Source organism: Platalea leucorodia (assembly GCF_965183815.1).
Source record: "Platalea leucorodia genome assembly, contig: HAP1_HAP1_SCAFFOLD_661, whole genome shotgun sequence".
NCBI classification, from domain to species: Eukaryota; Metazoa; Chordata; class Aves; order Pelecaniformes; family Threskiornithidae; genus Platalea; species Platalea leucorodia.
The window spans coordinates 1-17398 of record NW_028120981.1 but is presented as its reverse complement, the minus strand read 5'-3'; the positions used below and the strand labels follow the sequence as shown (position 1 = coordinate 17398).

The 17398-nt window shown below is 66.8% G+C and overlaps 2 protein-coding genes across 2 annotated transcripts; one reads left to right on the top strand and one right to left on the bottom strand.

The window, feature by feature from the left end:
* Nucleotides 1–1686: 1686 nt before the first annotated feature.
* On the bottom strand, nt 1687–10062 carry CLN3 (CLN3 lysosomal/endosomal transmembrane protein, battenin). Its single transcript, XM_082339285.1, is given in 15 exon segments — nt 1687–1928; nt 2002–2142; nt 3067–3160; nt 3246–3301; nt 4078–4146; nt 4905–4982; nt 4984–4999; nt 5442–5585; nt 7386–7458; nt 7530–7615; nt 7717–7796; nt 8612–8665; nt 8762–8846; nt 8935–9001; nt 10026–10062. Coding segments are annotated over 15 exon segments (1191 nt in total). The 5' UTR covers nt 10054–10062; the 3' UTR covers nt 1687–1808.
* Nucleotides 10063–10272: 210 nt separating this feature from the next.
* SGF29 (SAGA complex associated factor 29) lies at nt 10273–16818 on the top strand (the record flags this gene model as incomplete). The annotated part of the gene is made up of 8 exons (XM_082339284.1): nt 10273–10447; nt 10551–10626; nt 10728–10800; nt 13864–13928; nt 14033–14162; nt 15116–15262; nt 15928–15963; nt 16709–16818. Coding segments are annotated over exons 1-8 (712 nt in total), but the record flags the coding sequence as incomplete, so codon positions are not given.
* Between the last annotated feature and the right edge of the window lie 580 nt (nt 16819–17398).

The following is a 17398-nucleotide window of genomic DNA, read 5'->3' as shown; positions in this document are numbered from 1 at the left end:
ATCGGGACCGTCCCGGCCGCGCGCCCAAGGAAGGGCCCCGCGCGCCCAAGGAAGAGCCACGCCCCCAAAGAGCCACGCCCCCCCCGGGGCCACGCCTTTATTGGCGCCGCAGCGCCGTGGGGCAGAGATGTGGGGCAGAGCCGTGGGGCCCGCGGTTCTGTGGGGCAGAGATGTGGGGCAGAGCCGTGGGGGCCCGCGGTTCTGTGGGGCAGAGATGTGGGGCAGAGGGGCCCATGTCGATGTGGGGCAGAGCTCTGGGGCCCACGGCGCCGTGGGGCTGAGCCGTGGGGCACAGGAGTTCGTGTTGATGTGGGGCAGAGCCGTGGGGCCCACGGCGCCGTGGGGCTGAGCCGTGGGGCACAGGAGTCCGTGTTGATGTGGGGCAGAGCCGTGGGTCCCACGAGTCCATGTTGATGTGGGGCAGAGCTGTGGGGCTCACGGCGCCGTGGGGCTGAGCCATGGGGCACAGGAGTCTGTGTTGATGTGGGGCAGAGCCGTGGGGCCCAGGAGTCCACGTCGATGTGGGGCAGAGCCGTGGGGCCCACAGCGCCATGGGGCAGAGCTGTGGGTCCCAGGGTTCTGTGGGGCAGAGCTGTGGGTCCCAGGCGTTCATGTCGCCATGGGGCAGAGCCGTGGCTCCGTGGGGGCAGCGCTGTGGGTCCCAGGGGTTCTTGTCGCCGTGGGGCCGAGCCGTGGGTCCTTGAGCTCCCCGTCGCCGTGGGGTCCTGGGTCTCGCCGCCGCCGTGGGGCAGAGCCGTGGGTCTCGTGCCTCCCTGCCGCTGGGGGTCCCAGGTCTCCCTTCCGCTGTGGGTCGTGGTCCTCCCCAGCGCCGTGGGGCAGAGCCGTGGGTCCCAGGCCCCCCCCCCACCGCTGTGGGGCAGAGCCGTGGGTCCCCCACCCCCCTGCCGCCATGGGGCAGAGCCGTGGGGCCCAGATCTCCCTGCCGCTATGGGGCAGAGCCATGGGTCCTGTGCCTCCCCACCGCCGTGGGGCAGAGCCATGGGGCCCAGATCTTCCTGCTGCCGTGGGTCTCAGGTCCCTGCCGCTATGGGGCAGAGCTGTGGGTCCCAGGTCTCCCTGCTGCTATGGGGCAGAGGCGTGGGGCCTAGATCTCCCCGCCGCTATGGGGCAGAGCTGTGGGTCCCAGGTCTCCCTGCTGCTGTGGGGCAGAGCCATGGGGCCCAGATCTCCCCGCCGCTATGGGGCAGAGCTGTGGGGCCCAGGCCCCCACCACTGCTGTGGGGCAGAGCTGTGGGTCCCAGGTCTCCCTGCTGCTATGGGGCAGAGCCGTGGGTCCCAGATCTCCCCGCCGCTATGGGGCAGAGCCAGGGGTCCCGTGCCCCCACCACCGCCGTGGGGCAGAGCCGTGGGGCCCAGCTCTCCCTGCCGCTATGGGGCAGAGCTGTGGGGCCCAGGCCCCCACCACTGCTGTGGGGCAGAGCTGTGGGTCCCAGGTCTCCCTGCTGCTGTGGGGCAGAGCCATGGGGCCCAGATCTCCCCGCCGCTATGGGGCAGAGCTGTGGGGCCCAGGCCCCCACCACTGCTGTGGGGCAGAGCTGTGGGTCCCAGGTCTCCCTGCTGCTATGGGGCAGAGCCGTGGGTCCCAGATCTCCCCGCCGCTATGGGGCAGAGCCAGGGGTCCCGTGCCCCCACCACCGCCATGGGGCAGAGCCGTGGGGCCCAGCTCTCCCCGCCGCCGTGGCTCCCGGGCCTCCCCCCCTGCCGTGGGGCAGAGCCGCGTGGGGCCCGTACCTCCCCTTCGCCGCCGTGGCTCGCGCCGTGGGTCGCGCCGTGGGTCGCGCCGTGGGTCAGGCGGGTCGACAGAAGAAATCGTGGACCCCCAGCGCCGCCCCCCCGGAGAGGGCGATCCCCACCGTGTCCCCCAGCGCCGCCACCGTCATGGCGAACTCCCGCCCCTCCGCCGACGCCTGCGGCCACGCCCCACACTTAGGGGGCTGCCCCACGGCCTGCCCCACGCCTTCCCCGCCCCCCTCTACCCACCTCTTCGGCCACGTTGAGGAAGGCGTTGGCGTAGGCCGCGCCCCCCACCACGCCCTCCCCCCCCACCAGGGCGAAGGCGACGGCCAATCCCGGCAGGAAGGGGACGGCCACGGCGACCAATAGCACGAGGGCGTTCAGCACCTGTGGGGCAGGGTGTGGGGCAGGCTGTGGGGCAGGGTGTGGGGCTGCCCCACGGATTCCTGAACCTTTATTTTACACGTAGGAGGCGGAGAAACCAGACGTGGGGCAGGCTATGGGGCAGGCTATGGGGCAGGCTATGGGGCAGGCTATGGGGCAGGTTATGGGGCAGGCTGTGGGGCGCACTGTGGGGCTGCCCCACTCATTTTTGAGCCTTTATTTTGTAGGTAGGAGGCTGAGAAACCAGATATGGGGCAGGCTATGGGGCAGGCTATGGGGCAGGCCATGGGGCACGCTATGGGGCAGGCTGTGGGGCTGCCCCATTGATTTTGGGAGCCTCCCTTTACCTGCAGGAGAGGGAGGAGCCAGACGTGGGGCACTTGTGGGGCAGGCTGTGGGGCTGCCCCACTGATTCTGGGCCCCTCCCTTTACCTGCAGGAGCCTGAGGAACCAGATGTGGGGCAGGCTGTGGGGGAGCCGGGGGGCGTGCTATGGGGCAGGCTATGGGGCTGCCCCACTGACTTTGGAAGCCTCCCTATACATACAGGAGGGTGAGCAGCCACATATGGCGCAGGTGTGGGGCAGGCTATGGGGCAGGCCATGGGGCAGGCTATGGGGCAGGCTATGGGGCAGGCTATGGGGCTGCCCCACTGATTCGGGCCCCTCCCTTTACCTGCAGGAGGGAGAGGAGCCAGATACGGGGCACGCTATGGGGCAGGCCATGGGGCAGGCTATGGGGCAGGCTATAGGGGACGCTATGGGGCAGGCTATGGGGCTGCCCCACTGATTCGGGCCCCTCCCTTTACCTGCAGGAGGAAGAGGAGCCAGATACGGGGCACGCTATGGGGCAGGCCATGGGGCAGGCTATGGGGCACGCTATGGGGCAGGCTATGGGGCTGCCCCACTGATTCGGGCCCCTCCCCTTACCTGCAGGAGGGCGAGGACCCAGACGCGGCGCAGGCGGAGGCAGCGGACGGACGAGCGGGAGGCGAAGACGCCGGCCTGGTAGAGCAGCTGGTACCTATGGGGCAGGGAGCTGTGGGGCTGCCCCACGGCGCGCCCCACGGCGCGCCCCACGTCTCCCCCCCCCCGGCTGTGGGGCTCACCAGCGGTACTGCTCGCCGTGGGTCAGGGCGGAGGCGGGGAAGTAGAGGAGCTCCAGCTGCGGAGGGAGAATGTGTGGGGCTGGACCCACGGCGGGCGACAATAGGCCAGCCCCACGGCGTCTGCCCCACGGCCTCTGCCCCACAGCTCCCACCCCAGCCCCACAGCACCCACCCCATAGCTCCCACCCCAGCCCCACGGCGTCTGCCCCACAGCACTCACCCCAGCCCCACAGCACCCACCCCTGCCCCACGGCCTCTGCCCCACGGCGTCTGCCCCACGGCACCCACCCCTGCCCCATAGCGTCTGCCCCACAGCACCCACCTCAGCCCCATAGCACCCACCCCATAGCTCCCACCCCAGCCCCATGGAATCTGCCCCATAGCATCCACCCCAGCCCCATGGAATCTGCCCCACAGCACCCACCCCTGCCCCACAGCGTCTGCCCCACAGCACCCACCTCAGCCCCATAGCACTCCAGCCCCATGGCGACCCCCAGCCCCACAGCACCTCCCCCACACCAACCACCTCAAGCCCCACAGCTCCCACCCCTGCCCCACGGCGTCTGCCCCACAGCACCCACCTCAGCCCCACAGCTCCCACCCCTGCCCCACGGCGTCTGCCCCACAGCACCCACCTCAGCCCCACAGCACCCACCTCAGCCCCACAGCTCCCACCCCTGCCCCACGGCGTCTGCCCCACAGCACCCACCTCAGCCCCACAGCACCCACCTCAGCCCCACAGCTCCCACCCCAGCCCCACGGCGTCCGCCCCCCCCGCCCCACATCCCCCCCAGCCCCACGGCCGCCCCACGGCCGCCCCACGGCCGCTCACCAGCCCCTGGTTGATGAAGTATTCGGCGAAGTAGACGAGGGCCAAGGGCCCGGCGTGGGGCAGGACGCCCTGGGGGGAGGGGCGGGGCTCAGCAGCGGGGGGCCCCACCCCTCCCCCACCCCATAGCGGACCCCGGCGGCTGGGACCCCCAACCCCTGCCCCATAGCGGGCCCCAGCCCCCCCCTGCTGCCCCATAGCGGGTCCTGATGTCCAGCCCCCCAACCCCTGCCCCATAGCGGGCCCCAGCCCCACAACTCCTGCCCCATAGCGGACCCCAATCCCTGCCCCATAGCGGGCCTCAACACCCCAACTCCTCTCCCATAACAGATCCAGATGTCCAGACCCCCAACCCCTGCCCCATAGCGGGCCCCAGCCCCACAACTCCTGCCCCATAGCGGGCCCTGATGTCCAGCCCTACAACTCCTGCCCCATAGCGGACCCCAATCCCTGCCCCATAGCGGACCCCAGCGGCTGGGACCCCCAACCCCTGCCCCATAGCGGGCCCCAGCCCCCCAACTCCTGCCCCATAGCGGGCCCTGATGTCCAGCCCCCCAACCCCTGCCCCATAGCGGACCCCAGCCCCCCCCTGCTGCCCCACAGCAGACCCCAGCCCCCCAACTCCTGCCCCATAGCGGACCCCAGCCCCCCAACTCCTGCCCCATAGCGGACCCCAATCCCTGCCCCATAGCGGACCCCAGCATCTGAGGCCCCCAACCCCTGCCCCATAGCGGGCCCCAGCCCCACAGCTCCTGCCCCATAACAGAACCCAGTGCCTGGACCCCCACCCCCTGCCCCATAGCGGACCCTGGCGTCCGCCCCGCCCCCACCTTTGCCAGCCTCCACTTCTCCCCCGGCGTCAGCCCCACGGCGGGGGGCGGGGGCTCCGTGGGGCGCGGGGGGGGGGCCCAGCAGGAAGAAGTAGCTATGGGGCAGGGAGGAGGGGCAGTGGGGGCAGGGCCCGTGGGGCTGCCCCACGGCTCTGCCCCACAGCGCTGTGAAGTTCTGGGACCCACGGCTCTGCCCCACGGCAACATGGACCCTTGGGAGCCACCCCCTCCCCCCACCTCGCTCCACCCTGCCCCAGCCCCACCCTGCCCCGCCCCTCCCCCACCCCCCCACCCCGACCCCTGACCCGCCCCTCCCCCACCCCCCGCCCCTCCCCACCTCCTGCCCCACCCCCGCCCCTCCCCCACCCCACCCCTCTCCCATCCCCCGCCCCGCCCCCCCATCTCGCTCCTCCCCCACCCCCTCCCCCACCCCCGCCCCTCCCCCCACCTCGCCCCTCCCCCTCCCCTCCCCACCTCCCCCCTCCTCCACCCCTCCCCCACCTCGCCCCCTCCCCCCACCCCGCCCCTCCCCCTCACCTGCCGAGGGTGAGCAGGGGGAGCCCCAGGGCGGGCAGGAGGGCGCGGGGGAGGGGCAGCCCGGCCTGCAGCAGCGCCCCATAGGCCAGGGCCCCGCCCAGCCCCGCCGCCCCCGTCCCCGAGGACCAACAGGAGAGCCCCGCCCTGGAGGGGGAGGCTGCCCCATAGCCCCGCCCCACGGCCCCGCCCCACGGCCCCGCCCCACAGCCCCGCCCCATAGCCCCGCCCCACGGCCCCGCCCCATAGCCCCGCCCCACGGCCCCGCCCCACGGCCCCGCCCCACGGCCCCGCCCCATAGCCCTGCCCCATAGCCCCGCCCCACGGCCCCGCCCCATAGCCCCGCCCCACAGCCCTGCCCCATAGCCCCGCCCCACGGCCCCGCCCCATAGCCCCGCCCCACGGCCCCGCCCCACGGCCCCGCCCCATAGCCCCGCCCCACGGCCCCGCCCCATAGCCCCGCCCCACGGCCCCGCCCCACAGCCCCGCCCCACGGCCCCGCCCCACGGCCCCGCCCCATAGCCCTGCCCCATAGCCCCGCCCCACGGCCCCGCCCCATAGCCCCGCCCCACAGCCCTGCCCCACGGCCCCGCCCCACAGCCCCGCCCCACAGCCCCGCCCCACAGCCCCGCCCCATAGCCCCGCCCCACAGCCCCGCCCCACGGCCCTGCCCCACGGCCCCGCCCCATAGCCCCGCCCCATAGCCCTGCCCCATAGCCCCGCCCCACGGCCCCGCCCCACGGCCCCGCCCCACAGCCCCGCCCCATAGCCCCGCCCCACGGCCCCGCCCCATAGCCCCGCCCCACGGCCCCGCCCCACAGCCCCGCCCCACGGCCCCGCCCCACGGCCCCGCCCCATAGCCCCGCCCCATAGCCCTGCCCCATAGCCCCGCCCCACGGCCCCGCCCCATAGCCCCGCCCCACAGCCCTGCCCCATAGCCCCGCCCCACGGCCCCGCCCCATAGCCCCGCCCCACGGCCCCGCCCCACGGCCCCGCCCCATAGCCCCGCCCCACGGCCCCGCCCCATAGCCCCGCCCCACGGCCCCGCCCCACAGCCCCGCCCCACGGCCCCGCCCCACGGCCCCGCCCCATAGCCCTGCCCCATAGCCCCGCCCCACGGCCCCGCCCCATAGCCCCGCCCCACAGCCCTGCCCCACGGCCCCGCCCCACAGCCCCGCCCCACAGCCCCGCCCCACAGCCCCGCCCCATAGCCCCGCCCCACAGCCCCGCCCCACGGCCCTGCCCCACGGCCCCGCCCCATAGCCCCGCCCCATAGCCCTGCCCCATAGCCCCGCCCCACGGCCCCGCCCCATAGCCCCGCCCCACAGCCCTGCCCCATAGCCCCGCCCCACGGCCCCGCCCCACAGCCCTGCCCCACGGCCCCGCCCCACAGCCCCGCCCCACAGCCCCGCCCCACGGCCCCGCCCCACGGCCCCGCCCCACAGCCCCGCCCCACGGCCCCGCCCCACGGCCCCGCCCCATAGCCCCGCCCCACGGCCCCGCCCCACATCGCCCCCCATGCACCCAGCAGTGGCGCCCCCCCCCCCAACCACCCCCAGCCCCCCATAGCATCCCCCAGCCCCACATCGCCCCCCAGCCCCATAGCAGCCCCCCAGCCCCACATCACCCTCCAGCCCCACAACCACCCCCAGCCCCATAGCAGCCCCCCACCCCCATAGCGACTCCCCAGCCCCACGGCCCCCCCCAGCCCCACATCGCCCCCCAGCCCCATAGCAGCCCCCCACCCCCACATCGCCCTCCAGCCCCACAACCACCCCCAGCCCCCCATAGCATCCCCCAGCCCCACATCGCCCCCCAGCCCCATAGCATCCCCCAGCCCCACATCGCCCCCCAGCCCCATAGCATCCCCCAGCCCCACATCGCCCCCCAGCCCCATAGCATCCCCCAGCCCCACGGCGCCCCCCAGCCCCACGGCGCCCCCCGTACCTGGGGTAGCGGGCGGCGAGCGCCAGGAAGGTGACCTCCCCCAGCCCCGAGGCGGCGCTGGCCAACACCACGCCTGTGGGGCCAGCCCCCCGCGTCAGCCTCAGCCCCACGGCGCCCGCCCCCCGCCCCCTGCCCCACACGCACCCCCTAAGCTGGCGGCCATGTCGGCGGCCGAGGCCACCAAGGCGAAGCTGCCCCAGGCGCAGAGGGCGGCGACGATCACCCGCGAGCTGTGGGGCGAGGACGGGGGGGGGGGGGTGACCCACACGTTCGGGGCGGGCCCCCCAACTCCTGCCCCATAGATTTTGCCCCCCCCCCCCCCCCCGCTTACTTGTAGGGCAGGAGGTGGACGAAGAAAGGCGCCAGCAGCTTGATGAGCAGCGTGGGGAGGATGTCGGCCAGCAGCACCGCCTGCCGCGCCCCACGGATGGGGGGCGACCCATAAGTTGGGGGGCAGCCCCCCAAGTTGGGGGGCAGACCCAGAAAGGGGGTGACCCATAGACTGGGGGCGGGGCCATGGGGAGAAGGGGGGACCCATAGATTTGGGGGGGACCCACAGATTTGGGGGGGGACCCACGGATGGGGGGCGACCCATAAGTTGGGGGGCAGCCCCCCAAGTTGGGGGGCAGACCCATAGATTTGGGGGGTGACCCATAGATTGGGGTGGGGGGCAGCCATGGGGAGAAGGGGGGACCCATAGATTTGGGGGGGACCCACGGATGGGGGGCGGCCCATAGGTTGGGGGGCAGCCCCCCAAGTTGGGGGGCAGACCCATAGATTTGGGGGGTGACCCATAGATTGGGGCGGGGGGGAGCCAAGGGGAGAAGGGGTGACCCATAGATTTGGGGGGGACCCATAGATTTGGGGGGGGACCCACAGATGGGGGGCAACCCATAAGTTGGGGGGCAGCCCCCCAAGTTGGGGGGCAGACCCATAGAGAAAGGGGGTGACCCATAGATTCGGGGGGTGACCCATGGATGGGGGGTAGCCCCACAGGTTGGGGGGCAGCCCCACAGATCGGGGGGGTGCCCCATAGATCAGGGCGGGGCCCCAGGGGGGCGAGGGGCCGCCCCCCCCCCCCCCCCCACGGGGCAGCCCCACAGCGCCCATCCCGCCCCCACCCCCCCGCTATGGGGCAGCCCCACAGAACGGCCCCTCCCCCACCCAGCCCCGCCCCCCCAAGCCCCGCCCCCCCAAGCCCCGCCCCCCAAGCCCCGCCCCCTCACCCCAGTGGAGACGGGGTTGCAGTTGTAGCGGGAGCCGTTCCCGTGGGGCGGCGCCTGTGGGGGGGGGAGGGGCAGAACAAGACGGGTGGGGGAGGGGCAGAGGGGGGGTGGGGGAGGGGCGGGTGGGGGAGGGGCGGCGCGGGGACCCACCAGCGCCCCCTGGCGGGGCTCCAGGATGTCGCGGGCGGCGCTGAGCATCACCACGTAGGGGAGGTTGTTGCAGAGGCCCAGGATCCTGGGGGGGGGGGGGGGGAGGGGAATCTGTGGGGCGGGATCTATGGGGCGGGATCGATGGGGCGGGGGCGGGGGGGCGGGGCCCTCACCAGAAGGCGGCTCCGTTCCTCCAGTGGGGGCTGGGCGGCGGCGGCGGGGGAGGGGGAGGCTCCTCGGCTGTGGGGGGGGGAGGGGTGAGCGGGGCGCTGGGGGGTGGTTGTGGGGCTGGCTATGGGGCTGGTTGTGGGGCTGGGGGCTGGTTATGGGGCTGGCTATGGGGCTGGGGGCTGGTTATGGGGCTGGGGGCCGGTTATGGGGCTGGTTGTGGGGCTGGGGGAAGGTTATGGGGCTGGGGGCCAGTTGTGGGGCTGGGAGGTGGTTGTGGGGCTGGTTGTGGGGCTGGGGGCCAGTTATGGGGCTGGCTATGGGGCTGGGGGAAGGTTATGGGGCTGGGGGCCAGTTATGGGGCTGGGGGCCAGTTATGGGGCAGGTTATGGGGCTGGTTGTGGGGCTGGGGGCCAGTTATGGGGCTGGCTATGGGGCTGGGGGAAGGTTATGGGGCTGGGAGGTGGTTGTGGGGCTGGGGGCCAGTTATGGGGCTGGGGGCAGGCTGTGGGGCTGGTTATGGGGCTGATGTGGGGCAGGGGCCAGTGGTAGGGCAGGCTGTGGGGCTGGGGGCAGGTTATGGGGCAGGTTGTGGGGCCAGTGTGGGTCTAGGAACAGGTTATGGGGCTGGGGGCTGGTTATGGGGCCGGTTATGGGGCAGGTTATGGGGCTGGGGGCTGGTTATGGGGCTGGTTATGGGTCTGACGGCCGGCTGTGGGGCTGGTTATGGGTCTAGAAACAAGTTATGGGGCTGATGTGGGGCTGGGGGCCGGTTATGGGGCTGGTTGTGGGTCTAGGAACAAGTTATGGGGCTGGGGACAGGTTGTGGGGCAGGTTGTGGGGTGGGGGACCAGTTATGGGGCTGGGGGCCGGTTATGGGGCTGGTTGTGGGGCTGGTTGTGGGGCTGGGGGCCAGTTATGGGGCTGGGGACTAGTGATGGGGCTCGGATCCGGTTGTGGGGCCGGGGATCCGGTTGTGGGGCCGGGGATCCGGTTGTGGGGCAGGGGCCCGGCTGTGGGGCGCGCTATGGGGCAGGGGCCCGGCTGTGGGGCGCGCTATGGGGCAGGGGCCCGGCTGCGGGTCCGGGGCTCTCACCCGGCAGCAGCGGCTCCTCCTCCGCCATGACTGCGGGTCATATGACCCCCAGCGCCCACGTGACCCCGACACACGTGACCCCATCCCCAAGAGCGGGGGAGGCGGGGGCTAAGCGGCGCCAACCAATGAGAAGCGGCGCCGGGGGGGGGGGCGAGCGGGCCAATAGGAACGCGGGGACTACAACTCCCAGCGGGCAGCGCGGCGCCCCGCCGCCGCCATTTTGTGGTTCCCCCCCTCCCGCCCTGAGGGAGCCGCCGCCATTTTGTGCCGCCGCCATTTTGTGCCGCCGCCCCCTTCTCCCCCCTCAGCGCCGCTACCGGTCGCTTCTCCCCTCAGAAGCCGCCGCCATGGCGCTGGTTTCAGCCGATTCCCGCATCGCGGAGCTGCTGGGGGAGCTGCACCAACTCATCAAACAGACGCAGGTGGGGGAAAAAATTAAAAAAAAAACCCTTATTCCCCCTTTTTTGGCCTTTTTTTGCCTCCCCCCTCCGCCCCTCACCGCCTTTCCCGCCCCGCCGCCGGCAGGAGGAGCGGTCCCGCAGCGAGCACAACCTGGTCAACATCCAGAAAACCCACGAGCGAATGCAAACGGAGAATAAAAGTGAGGGGGTGAAGCGGGGGGGGGAGGTGGTTTGTTTTATTTTTTGGGGGGGGGTTTCGGGGGGGTTGGGCCCCCCTCAGCCCCCCCCCGCCCCCCCCCAGTCTCCCCCTATTACCGGACCAAGCTGCGGGGGCTCTACACCACCGCCAAGGCCGACGCCGAAGCCGAGTGCAAGTAGGTTAAAAACGTCAAAACCCCTTGGTTTTCACCCCAAATTTTCAGTTTGAAGCCCCCCCGCCCCCCCTCTTCCCTCGCAAAAAGCACGTTTTTAACACCCACCCGCCTTTTTTCGCCCCCCAAATCCTCCATTTTCACCCCAAAATCCTCCATTTTCACCCCGAAATCCCCCCTTTTCACCTCAAACCCCCCACTTTCACCTCAAAATCCATCCCTTTTGCCCCCCAAACCCCCATTTTTCATTCATAAATCCCCATTTTTAACCCCAAATCCCCCTTTTACCCCCCAAATCCCCGTTTTTAGCCCCAAACCCAGCTCTTTCCCCACAAAATTCCCCTTTTTAACGCAAAATTCCCCGTTTTCACCTCAAAATCCGTCCCTTTTCACCCCCCAAATTCCCATTTTCACCTCAAAATCCATCCCTTAACCCCCAAATTCCTTTTTTCACCCCCAAATTCCCCATTTTTACCCCAAAATCCCGCTTCTTAGCCCCCAACCCCATCTCCTTCCCCACAAAAAAACCCTTTTTGCCCCCAAATCCCACCTTTTTTCCCCCAAAATTCCCCTTTTCAGCCCCAAATCCTCCTTTTTAACACAAAATCCCCCCATTTTCACCTCAAAATCCATCCTTTTTCACCCTCAAATTCCCCTTTTTCACCCCCAAATTCCCGTTTTTCACCCCCAAATCCACATTTTTAACCCCAATTCCCCCCTAAACCCCCGTTTTACCCCCAAAATCCCCATTTTTAGCCCCAAACCCAGCTCTTTCCCCACAAAATTCCCCTTTTTAATGCAAAATCCTACGTTTTCACCTCAAAATCCGTCCCTTTTACCCCCAAAATTCCTCATTTTCACCCCCAAATTCCCCGTTTTTACCCCAAAATCCCGCTTTTTAGCCCCCAACCCCATCTCTTTCCCCACAAAAAAAACCCTTTTTCCCCCCAAATCCCACCTTTTTCCCCCCAAATTCCCCCTTTTCACCCCCAAATCCTCCTTTTTAACGCAAAATCCCCCCTTCCCCCCCCAAATCCCCATTTTCACCTCAAAATCCGTCCCTTTACCCCCCAAAATCCCCATTTTTAACCCCAATTCTCTCCCAAATCCCTGTTTTTAGCCCCAAACCTGTCTCTTCCCCCACAAAATTCTCCCCTTTTTGCCCCAAATTCTCCCCTTTTTGCCCCAAATTCTCCCCTTTTTGCCCCAAATTCTCCCCTTTTTGCCCCAAATTCTCCCCTTTTTGCCCCAAATTCTCCACTTTTTCACCCCAATTCTCCACTTTTTCACCCCAAATTCCCCCTTTTCACCCCCAAATTCCCCTTTTCAACACAAAATCCCCCCTTTTCACCCCCCAATCCCCATTTTTACCCCCAAATTCTCCTTCCTCCAAAATTTTTCATTCCAAATCTCCAGTTTTACCCCAAATCCCCCTTTTCCCCCCCAAATTCCCCCCAATTTACGGCCCAAAGCCCCTCCCCCGCCTCCCCTTTCTGGGCCTTTTTGCCCCATTTCCCCTCCCCCCCTTTTCCATTTTCTCCCTTTTCCCCTTTTTTCCTTTTTTCCCCCCTTTTTCTGTTTTTTCTGTGTTTTCCGTTTAATTTTTTCCTTTTTTGTGTTTATTTTGTTCCCATTTTTTTAAAATTTATTGTTTCTGCCCTTTTTTTCCTTTTTTCTTCTTCCATTTCAAGCTTTTAAGCTTTTAATTCTGAACTTTCACTTTTCAACTTCAAAATTTTGCTTTAAATTCAGAATTAAAAATTTTAAATGGGTAATTTCAATTTTAATTTTAAATTTTTAACTTTGAAAGTGAGAATTTTGAATTTCCCATCACGCTTTTGAGTTTCGACTGCCCAGTTTACCACTTCAAGGTTTCAATTTAAGTTTTAAATTTTAAGTTTTAAATTTTAAGCTCCAGTTTTGAAACTTTACACTTTCATTTTTGGGGTGTAAAATTTTTGAAGTTTGAAATTTTTATTTTTCCATTGTTCTCTTCGGTTTTGCCTTTTTCTCTTTGTTTTTCCCTTTTACTTTCTGACTACCAAATTCTGATTTTTGGTGTGGTTTGGAATTTTGGAATTTGGAAGTGGTTTGGAATTTTGAAATTTGGAAGTAGTTTGGAATTTTGGAATTTGGAAGTGGTTTGGAATTTTTGAATTTGGAAGTGGCTTGGAAATTTGAAATTTGGAAGTGGCTTGGAAATTTGAAATTTGGAAGTGGTTTGGAATTTTGGAATTTGGAAGTGGTTTGGAATTTTGGAATTTGGAAGTGTTTGGAATTTCAAGGTGTTTGGAATTTTTAATTTTTAATTTTTAATTTTAAAGCGTTTGGAATTTTTGAATTTTTAAGTTTTTAAATGTCAAAGTGCTTTGAATTTTTGAAATTTTAAGTTTTCAAATTCTAAATTGTTTGGAATTTTTATTTTTTAAAAGTTTTTAAATTCCAAAGCATTTGGAGTTTTTAAGTTTCTAAGTTTTAAAGTTTTTTAATTTTGAAGCATTTGGAATTCTTGAGTTTTTAAGTTTTTAAATTCCACTTTGGAATTTTTAAATTTTTAAGTGTTTAAATTCCAAAATGCTTGGAATTTTTGAATTTTTAAGTTTTTAAATGTCAAAGTGTTTAGAATTTTTCCATTTTTAAAGTTTTTAAATTCCAAAGCATTTGGAATTTTTAAGTTTTTAAATTGTTTAACTTTGAAGCATTTCAAATTTTTGAATTTTTAAGTGTTTAAATGCCAAATTGTTTGGAATTTTTGATGTTTTAAGTTTTTCAATACCAAAGTGCTTGGAAATTTTGAATTTTTAAGTTTTTAAATGTCAAAGTGTTTAGGATTTTTAAATTTTTAAGCTTTTAAATTCCAAAGCATTTGGAATTTTTAAGAGTTTTTAAGTTTTTGAGTTGTTTGACTTTGAAGCCTTTCAAATTTTTGAATTTTTAAGGTTTTAAACGTCAAAGCGCTTGGGATTTTTTAATTTTAAGTTGCTCAATTCCAATTTCAATGGCGTTTTCAAAATTTCGCCGGGGGCGTTTCCGCCCCCCCCCCCTGGTGGCGCCCCTCCCCCGCAGCATCCTGCGCAAGGCCCTGGACAAGATCGCGGAGATCAAATCCCTGCTGGAGGAGCGGCGCATCGGTAGGGGGCGGGGCCTCGGGGGGAGGGGGCGGGGCCTCGGGGGGAGGGGGCGGGGCCTCGGGGGGAGGGGGCGTGGCCTCACGCGCCCCTCCCCCCGCCGGCAGCGGCCAAGATCGCGGGGATCTACAGCGAGGCGGAGCCCCCGCGCAAGACGATGCGGCGGGGGGTGCTGATGACGCTGCTGCAGCAGTCGGCCATGACGCTGCCCCTCTGGATCGGCAAGCCCGGCGAGAAGTGAGGGCGGGGCCACGGGGGGCGGGGCCACGGGGGGGCGGGGAGCCATGGGGCGGGGAGCCATGGGGCGGGGGACTGTGGGGCAGGAGGTGTGGGGCAGGGGCCATGGGGCTGGAGCTGTGGGGCTGGGAGCCGTGGGGGTGGGGAGCTGTGGGGCTGGGATCTATGGGGGCACAGAGCTGTGGGGCAGGAGCCGTGGGGCTGGGATCCATGGGGGCAGGGAGCCGTGGGGTGGGGAGCCGTGGGGCAGGGGGCCGTGGGGCAGGGGGCCATGGGGGCAGGGGAGCCGTGGGGGAGGGGGCCGTGGGGGAGGGGGCCGTGGGGCGGGAGGTGTGGGGCAGGGGGCCGTGGGGGTGGGGAGCTGTGGGGGTGGGGAGCCGTGGGGCTGGGATCTATGGGGCTGGAAGCTGTGGGGCAGGGATCCATGGGGGCTGGGAGCCGTGGGGGCTGGGAGCCGTGGGGCAGGGGGCTGTGGGGCAGGAGGTGTGGGGCTGGGATCTATGTGGGGCTCAAGAGGGGGATGGGGGGCAGGGTGGGTGCTATGGGGCGGTGCTGTGGGGCCCAAGGGCGGGGATGTGGGGCAGGGTGGGCGCTGTGGGGCCCAAGGAGGGGAGATGTGGGGCAGGGTGGGCGCTATGGGGTGGTGCTGTGGGGCCCAAGGGGGAGATGTGGGGCAGGGTGGGCGCTATGGGGCGGTGCTGTGGGGCCCAAGGGGGAGATGTGGGGCACAGGGATGAGATGTGGGGCAGGGTGGGGCCCAAGGGGGGGGATGTGGGGCAGGGTGGGCGCTATGGGGCGGTGCTGTGGGGCCCAAGGGGGGGAGATGTGGGGTGGGGTGGGTGCTATGGGGCGGTGCTGTGGGGCCCAAGGGGGGGGATGTGGGGCAGGGTGGGCGCTGTGGGGCCCAAGGGGGGGATGGGGCGGGGCGGGGGCGGGGCTGACGCCCCCTGCAGGCCGCCGCCGCTGTGCGGGGCGGTGCCGGCGGCCGGGGACTACGTGGCCCGGCCCGGGGACAAGGTGGCCGCGCGGGTGAAGGCGCTGGAGGGGGACGAGCAGTGGATCCTGGCCGAGGTCGTCAGCTACAGCCACCCCGCCAACAAGTGGGTGCCCCGCGCCCCGCCCCCAGCCCCGCCCCCCCGCGCCCCCAGACCCCGCCTCCGTGCCCCCAGACCCCGCCCCCCACCCCAGACCCCGCCCCCCGCCCCCAGACCCCGCCTCTGTGCCCCCAAACCCCGCCTCTGTGCCCCCAAACCCCGCCCCCTGCCCCCTGAAACCCCGCCCCCGCGTCCCCCCAGCCCCGCCCCTGTGCCCCCAGCCCCGCCCCCGCACTCCCAAACCCCGCCCCTGCGCCCCCAAACCCCGCACCCCAAAACCCCGCCCCCAGCCCCGCCCCTGCGCCCCCAACCCCGCCCCCGCCCCACCTCTGTGCCCTGAAACCCCGCCCCTGCGCCCCCAAACCCCGCCCCCGTGCCCGCAGCCCCGCCCCCACGCCCCAAACCCCACCCCTGCACCCCAAAACCCCACCCCCGCCCCGAAACCCCGCCCCCGCGCCCCAAACCCCACCCCCGTGCCCCAAATCCCCCCCGCGCCCCAAATCCCCCCCCTTGCACCCCAAAACCTTCCCCCTGCACCCTAAAATCTGGCACCCAACCCCCCCGCACCCCAAACCCCGCCCCCCCAACCCCCCCACCCCCCCCAAACGGCCCCTGCCCCCCCCTTCCCCTCCCCCTCCCTGACCCCCCCTCTTTTTTGGGGCCCCCCCCAGGTACGAAGTGGACGACATCGACGAGGAGGGCAAAGAGTGAGCGCCCCCCAACCCCCCCCCGCACCCCCAACCCCCCCCAAAGCCCCCCCAACCCCCCCCAAAGCCCCCCCAACCCCCCGCACCCCCAACCCCCCCTGCACCCCCAACCCCCCCCCGCCCCCCCAACCCCCCCCCCGCACCCCCAACCCCCCCCAAGGCCCCCCCAACCCCCCTGCACCCCAAACCCCCCCTCAAATCCCCCTGAACCCCCAAATCCCCCCTTTATCCCCCATGAACCCCCAAAAGCCCCCCCGAGCCCCCCCAAAGCCCCCCCCAAACCCCCCCTTCAGCCCCCCTGAAGCCCCTCAAAGCCCCCCAAATCCCCCCTGCCCCCCCAAACCCCTTCCTGTACCCCCAAATCCCCCCTGAGCCCCCCAAATCCCCCCCAAATCCCCCTGAACCCCCAAACCTCCCCCTTTTCCCCCCTAAATCCCCCCTAAATCCCCCCCAAATCCCCCCCAACCCCTTCCTGGACCCCCAAAGCCCCCTCAAATCCCCCTCAAATCCCCCCCAAGCCCCCCCAAATCCCCCCCAAATCCCCCCTGAAGCCCCAAAACTCCCTATTTTCCCCCCCAAGCCCCCCCAAATCCCCCCTAAATCCCCCTGAACCCCCAAAACTCCACCTTTTCCCCCCCAATCCCCCCTAAATCCCCCCTTATCCCCCCCAACCCCCCCCCAACCCCTCCGCCCCCCCCCAATCTGGCCCCCCCCCCTCATTCTGGGCTCCCCCCTCCCCCCGCAGGCGCCACACCCTGAGCCGCCGCCGCATCATCCCCCTCCCCCAATGGAAACCCCCCCCCCAGCCCCCCAAATCCCCCCTGAGCCCCCCCAACCCCCCCCAAACCCCTTCTTGTACCCCCAAAGCCCCCTTAAATCCCCCCAAGCCCCCCCCAAATCCCCCTGAACCCCCAAAACTCCCCCTTTTCCCCCCCAAACCCCCCCAAATCCCCCCCAAGCCCCCCTAAATCCCCCTGAACCCCCAAAACTTCCTCTTTTCCCCCCCAACCCCCCCAAATCCCCCTGAAATTCCTCCTTTTCCCCCCCAAATCCCCCCTAAATCCCCCTTATCCCCCCCAAATCCCCCCTTATCCCCCCCAAACCCCCCACAACCCCTCCGCCCCCCCCCAATCTGGCCCCCCCCCCCTCATTCTGGGCTGCCCCCTCCCCCCGCAGGCGCCACACCCTGAGCCGCCGCCGCATCATCCCCCTCCCCCAATGGACCCCCCCCCCCAGCCCCCCAAATCCCCCCTGAGCCCCCCCACCCCCCCCAAACCCCTTCCTGGACCCCCAAATCCCCCCCCAAATCCCCCCTGAGCCCCCCCAATCCCCCCCCAAACCCCTTCTTGTACCCCCAAAGCCCCCTTAAATCCCCCCAAGCCCCCCCCAAATCCCCCTGAACCCCCAAAACTCCCTCTTTTCCCCCCCAAATCCC